Source organism: Adiantum capillus-veneris, chromosome 5 (assembly GCF_014529385.1).
Source record: "Adiantum capillus-veneris isolate H3 chromosome 5, ASM1452938v2, whole genome shotgun sequence".
NCBI lineage: Eukaryota > Viridiplantae > Streptophyta > Polypodiopsida > Polypodiales > Pteridaceae > Adiantum > Adiantum capillus-veneris.
In genome coordinates, this window is record NC_140935.1 from 93,152,249 (window position 1) to 93,158,727 (window position 6,479).

Consider the following 6,479-nt stretch of genomic DNA (forward strand, 5'->3'; position numbering starts at 1 on the left):
GTTTGGAAGTTAAAACAAGAGTGTCCTATGCATTTGAGCAAGAAACATCATCAAGTGTTCGGTTCTCAAGAAGTACCTTTTTGACACATTGGTGACACCAAATCTTCTTTATGGAGCTGAAGTGTGGGACGGGAGCATCTCAAAGTATACTTCGAAAGAATTTGAGGATGTCCAAAAGCATTTTCTCTAATTTATGACACAAACATCATATATGCTCCTACTTCAATCAAGATCTCTTCTTGTTGAGGCCATGGGCATGGAAATGGTTTCTAAGTTGGAAGAGTGTCCTTTGAAAAAAGTCTCCATGCTGATAGTAGCTTACTCCAGGCTTGCAATCCAAGTAAGGAACAACCTCCTAAGACTAGGGCCAGAAGTTATGATCACTAATATTAAATATAGTAGCGAACCCCCTTTACACAGTGTCATTGACAGAGTTAATGGAAAAACCTTCATTGCCAAATCCGACATTTCACGAAAGATTGTTCTATATCCCAATTGGAATTCAATAAGGTTAGCACCCAATACTATATGGAATGGACTATCCCAACTAAACCCAAACTTCCATTTTATTTCCATTGATTGGTCGAGTGGTGATTTCCCGCATTATCTACCTTGCCCCTCCCAAGAGTAAAGCTACACCAAAAATAGTGTGTGAGGAGGTTTAAACTCCTCTCAATACCCAAATATAGAATGCATCACCTAACCAAGCGACCCAATGGGCTTGATTACCTTGGGAAAGGAAAACAAGGATTATCTTCTCTATTTGCAAAGCTTTTAAGCTTCAAAATGGAATCAAAATGAGATGCTTAAGGACTCTCTAGAGAGCTTTTGATACGGGCTTTGAAGAGACCTATGTTTGAGCAAACTAAGCCCTAAAGTACACAATGGAAGAATACAAATCAGAATGACAGTAATACCAAATCAATATTGAATTATTCCAAGCACTAATATAATTTCACACACATCAAATGGATGCTATGAATCCGTGAAGAACCAATTTTAGTATCCAATCACAGTGTTGAGAGATATTAAGCCTTTTACCTTCTTGAAAATCTCTAATGAAAAGAGATTAGTGAAAAGATATATATGTTGATGCAATTACCAATACAAACCTCTTCATTTATCTATGCAATGCTCATTGGTTGTCGAAGAACTTGCCCACACTCAATCTTGATTGTTGCAAGAACCTCAGCATCTATGATTAACACACCTAAGGACAACATGCGAGTGGAAAATTTCCTCGTTTGACCATAGATCCATGTGCTCCATCAACATCAAGTGTTGATGCTTGCTAAGTTGAAGTGACAATCTCTATTGATGCGGCGCTTTTAGGTAGGTACATCAAATGCCAAAATATTCCTTGATGGGAGGTGTTAAAATCAAATCTCATTAGTTTACATTCCCAAAACGCAAGGTAAAACAAAAACATTGTATTTATGATACCAATAATCCAAAAATCTAACACACTTTGGAAAATAATGCCCCCAATGCATAGCAAATTTTTCTTTAAATCACTTATATTATTAATAATGTTTGGGGCTGAGCTCTTAGTACATGACTCAAATGGATATACATGGGTACATGTTCTAAGTGGGGTTTCACTCAACATTGCATTCTAGTCCAAAGATCACGCATGTAAGGCCCAAAGTTATCAATGCTCGAGAGTTATCTAGATGCAACGTAAATTTCATACTCAAAAATAATAAATTTACTTCGTTTTTATTGGATGTTGTTGATTTTCAAATTCAAGTTTGGGCAAATATAGGAATACTTGGGTGTGAATTGTCGGTCTATCAAAACTAAACAACACACATTAAACCTCAAGGTCAACCAGGAAAGCAAGTACATTGAAAATGGCCGGGAAGAATCAAGCTGGCATGCGATGGAAACATGGAAACTTTACAAAAGATATCTTAAAATCTGAATTTCCTTGTTCTATAAATATATCACCCATGCAGACGCACACAAATTCTTTCATGTGGGGAAATCTTAGAGCTATCCGTGTTCATAAGTCCCTACTTTTAATGCAGATTATTCAATTGAAAATAAAATAAAAATTCCCAAATATAAATTCTTTGACCAAGCACAAGACAAAATTTGGCTTGTCAAAATTTCACAAACTAGAAATGGAAGGAAGAGTACATGTTAAGCTGATAATGAGCAAAAGGGTCTTTGAAAGAAAGAATTGAGGTATTTGTTGATCTGTATACCTATAATGTCTTCATAACATGAGATGACAAGCATCTCCTTCCTTTAAAAATGTTACATTGCACTTTTGTTTGGCATGCATGCTTTTGTATGTTGTATTAGCCTAACGTTGAGCATTTTCCTATATTTTTACATTATAAGTTCCTATCACATGGCTCATAATATGGAAAACCCAACTTCTCAAACACTTCTTTCTCGGTCTCACATGGTATGCTTTCTGTACTTGACAAGCCCTGTCAGTAACAAAATCTCAAGATTGTATATAATCGCCCATCGACGTCCTCGTCACTGTCTTGCACAGGGGCAAGGCTCTTTTGAAGGGGGGTCCACTATTGAGATTAGGCATCTTGACCGAGCGCTCTAAACTGTCAGATCCCTCCATAAATTAGGGTGAATTGGGGGCAACTAGGGATACACTAGGGGTAAACAGTCAAAATTAGTCTACCCTCAAGTCACCTCTAGGTCACTGGGGAATCTGACGGCTGAGAGCGCTTGTAATCCGTGATGCCTAAGCTCAGCCATGAACACCCCCTCAAGGCCCCCATGTCAAGAGATGTGGCAACTACTTGAGATAATGCAAGCTGTATATGCAACCAGAGGACGTACCTTTTTGCCACCATATCGACGATACAAGCCTTGATCGTTAAGCTTGAAGCCTTTGCGTTGTGCTGCATACCTGATCCTGCAACAGAAGTCAACATGAAGAATCAAATGGCTACCAGGGTTGGAAAAGTGAGTATCACTTGCGTGTTTAGAGATCCAATCAAGAATTCATTGCACACACACATCCACATAATAACACCTAAGGGGACATGTCAAATATGGATGTCCAGACAACCAGACAGGCATCAAGGCTGATCAAGCCACCAAAAACAGCATATAAAGGGTGCAGACAACAGCTTATCTTTTGAATAAGCATCAACAGGCTTCAAGAATCACCTAAAGATTTTACTTACTTCCTATTGAGCACGTCATTGCCGGTAAAGTATACCAATGCAAAAGCAATTGTTTCCTTTGGGTACACCTGTAATCCAGAGACATTCAGCAACTTCAAATTCATCCACAAGCTACTTCCAAACCCGACGACGGGCCCACTCAGATGCAAGAAACTAACCTTAATATCTAAGCGGCGAAAAAGCTGAAACTCTGGTACCCGACCCACACCCATAAAGGTATCAACTTTCTTGGTGCCCTGATTATGACTGGGTCATTCCCTTATTTCCTGCTTAGCAAGCATAGAACAATATGATTGAACAATTACCAAAGAGGAATGATCTGTGCAATGAACTCCTTCTGAAATAAAGCCGTTGCTTCGAAGCTTCTCCACAAGTTTGATGAGAAAACCTCGATGACTGCAAAGAGGAAGCTTGATCTTACTTTTCCCCAAATCTGATAATGCTGTAAAACTCACTGCCCCATGGAGCAAGCATAATCACCTGTATCCATCAGGATGAGTCACTAGGAAATCAATGTCACCGCAAGTTGGATTTCCTCTCCTATACGACCCTGCTACATTGATGCAAATCTACAGACAATAGAAACCAACATTTAAGAGGCCTTGAGGCAATGGCACAACTCAATGTAACTAAATCCGCACCGGTCTGTTCTGAATAATACCCCTGGGCAAAGACCTTCGCCTATGTTTTGAACATACTTCTCTGCTGCTGCTACTTCATCACGAGGGATACGTTGCACTAGGTCTTTATAATACTTCACACCTATCCGTGCCATTTGAGACAATGATGGTTCTTTCACAAGATCATCAACACTCCGGTGTCCAGCTTGGTAGAGCTTTTGAGCCAACTTAGGCCCCACACCCCAGACGGAGGCCAAATGCTGTAATGTACATACCTGCTTGCCTTGTAGTGCACACATCAAGCAGTTAAAACACTACACCTCAAGGTAGGCATGCATGATCATGTAGCACTGCCTAGACCTAATATATACCTTAAAACCTTAAGAAGAAAGAAAGACGTCAACAATATGATCCAACGAGATAATAAGACAAACAAACAAACTTGCTATCAAAAGAAAGGAACAAAGCCAAGAGGAAAAGGAAAATAAAACAAGGTTGAAAATTTTAAAAGCAATGGTTTTATCAATGCAACAAACAAGGAAAGCACCAAGTAAACGATACTGGCCACCTAGCCACACTTGTGATCTCCCTGACCATCTTTCCATGAAAAGCATGTAGAACTTGCCTCTGCCTACTTTGCTTAAAGTATGGGACACAAAGCATCCTTCCATGAAAAGCATGTATAACTTGCCTCTGCTTACTTTGCTTAAATTATGCGACAAAAACAAAACGGCCTTAGCATGTCTAAATGCCCACATAAGTGCACATTAAGTTACACCAACCTTTGGATCAGCCTTTAAACCCTCCAGCTTTTGAAGCTTCCCAGTGCATAGTATTTCCTTGATCTTGTCAATCACAGAGCTCCCAATACCAGAGATATGTTTGACATCTTCCAAGCTTGAAATCCTACAGGGTAGTTTCTCAAGCCGGATTGCAGCCTGCAATTCAACAAACGAGATAATCAGAAAAAATGTTGGTGTTCTTCCCTTGATGACACAGAAGCAGCTAGCTCAATGGATGAAAGGTGGCCCTGCACAGATGTCACCTTTCGATATGTCAAAGCCCTCCATTCATCGCCAAGCACAGACTCATATAAATCCCACATTTCTCGTAATATTGATGTGATATGCTTGTTCAAGCTAGAAGGGTCACTTGCATCCACAGCAGTCTCTTCATCGGAGCAGGGTTCTCCATCGCGAACACTTTCTTCCATTTCCATCTTTCCAGACTTTGCATCAAGCAACTCCAAATCACTCCCATATTCAACAGGAGTTGAGTGCTCATTATATTGGACTGCTTCCTCTATGGCCTGTTCAGATGCTCTGAGCTTTTCAGAATTTTGACCAATTTCTGAAATTACACTGGTTGGTCCTGTAGTAGCAAGACCTTCTGAACAACATACACCTGATGGAGATGCTGTTTCCTCCAGGAAATATGAGTCGCATGGAAGAATTTTTCCTTCTTTCAAGCAATCCTCGATCCAATGAAATTTGAGAAAAACCTGAAGCAGCCACAAAAACAGAAATTTACACTACCAGGTTGTGTGCTTGCACGCGTGTGTATGTGTGTGTGTGTGTGCAATGACAGAGAGGTCCATATATGTGCATACCACTCTTTTGGAGAAGCTGAAGCTATGCTCTTCCAAAAATTTGAGATCATTTGCTAGAACATGGGTGAACCGTTTCTTCCTACCATCACAAGGTTCCACCACAAATCCACCAAGATTTCTAACCTTTTCTTTCCATATCTGCAACACATTTCCAAGCCAAACCTCGCTTATTGTACGTCTGCAGATGTAAAATTAATAAAGCTTTGCTTTGCAAGATTCATCTAAGCTTGGTCTGAATTGCAATGAGCCACTAAAAAACTGAGATTCAATCATTAATCAACTTCAGGACCTCATCTCATTCTAATATGCATTTCCTGCCCAAATTCAAATCTGATGTGGGCAATTGCAAAATGTGTACGAGACCAATCTTCTGAATGAGCCTGTTAGAGTGCATCTCACACTCACATAAATACTTATAACTGTTCCTTCTGACAAAAGAATTGAATCTATGAACAAGGATCACTGCAAAGACGTCTTTCAACCTCAAGCTTTTATGCATTCCTGATCCTCTCTCTCTCTCTCTCTCTCTCTCTCTCTCTCTCTCTCACACACACACACACACACACACACACACACACACACCTGCAGACGTTTAGAGCTGACACCTCTACCGATGAAGAGAGCTCTGATGCCAGCAAAATAGCTACTATTTGGGTTGCCTTGGCCATCTCTTGTCTCGTCTCTGCGCCATAAATTCGGCTCAATCCAGCGAGAACGAGAAAGATATCAAAGACAGAAAAAACATCATCATCATCACGACAACACCGAATTGACCTGCAAATTTCGTCAGCTCTGCGCTTGTGCCGGCTCATCGCGCTCTCTCTCTCTCTCTCTCTCTCTCTTCGCGGGCAAATAATAAATTATAAATGCCGAGCCCAGCGTGAGATACAAGATTCACTTGTGCGTCCGCCCAGGGAGCAATTTGGGCCGTCCGATCATTTTTTGAACTAGGTGTGAACTGGGGGTATGTGCACCACATCAAATGTGGTTTAAACTCGATGTGAACTAGGTGTGAACTTATCCGCGACGACGTGATCTATAAACTTAATACACACCTCTCAAGATGTACGCGATAGCTTAGCAGTT

The 6,479-nt window shown here is 40.5% G+C and overlaps 1 protein-coding gene across 1 annotated transcript; it reads right to left on the reverse strand.

The window, feature by feature from the left end:
* Positions 1 to 2,127: 2,127 nt before the first annotated feature.
* LOC147457743 (DNA polymerase lambda-like) lies at positions 2,128 to 6,252 on the reverse strand. The gene is made up of 12 exons (XM_086512567.1): positions 6,168 to 6,252; positions 5,976 to 6,075; positions 5,394 to 5,531; positions 4,830 to 5,285; positions 4,567 to 4,722; positions 3,826 to 4,059; positions 3,645 to 3,733; positions 3,470 to 3,560; positions 3,323 to 3,400; positions 3,165 to 3,232; positions 2,815 to 2,890; positions 2,128 to 2,441 (listed from the first exon to the last, which is right to left on the reverse strand). Exons 1-12 carry the CDS (start codon positions 6,203 to 6,205, stop codon positions 2,343 to 2,345), a joined length of 1,623 nt encoding a protein of 540 aa, XP_086368693.1. The 5' UTR covers positions 6,206 to 6,252; the 3' UTR covers positions 2,128 to 2,342.
* Between the last annotated feature and the right edge of the window lie 227 nt (positions 6,253 to 6,479).

Excerpts from the sequence above, each read along its gene's own strand:
- LOC147457743 (XM_086512567.1), bottom strand. The coding sequence starts at position 6,205 with ATGAGCCGGCACAAGCGCAGAGCTGACGAAATTTGCAG. Across the intron at positions 4,060-4,566 it reads GTTTAAAGGCTGATCCAAAG|GTATGTACATTACAGCATTT; the intron begins GTTGGTGTAACT and ends CAAGGCAAGCAG. Across the intron at positions 3,561-3,644 it reads ACTCATCCTGATGGATACAG|TCATCGAGGTTTTCTCATCA; the intron begins GTGATTATGCTT and ends TCCTCTTTGCAG.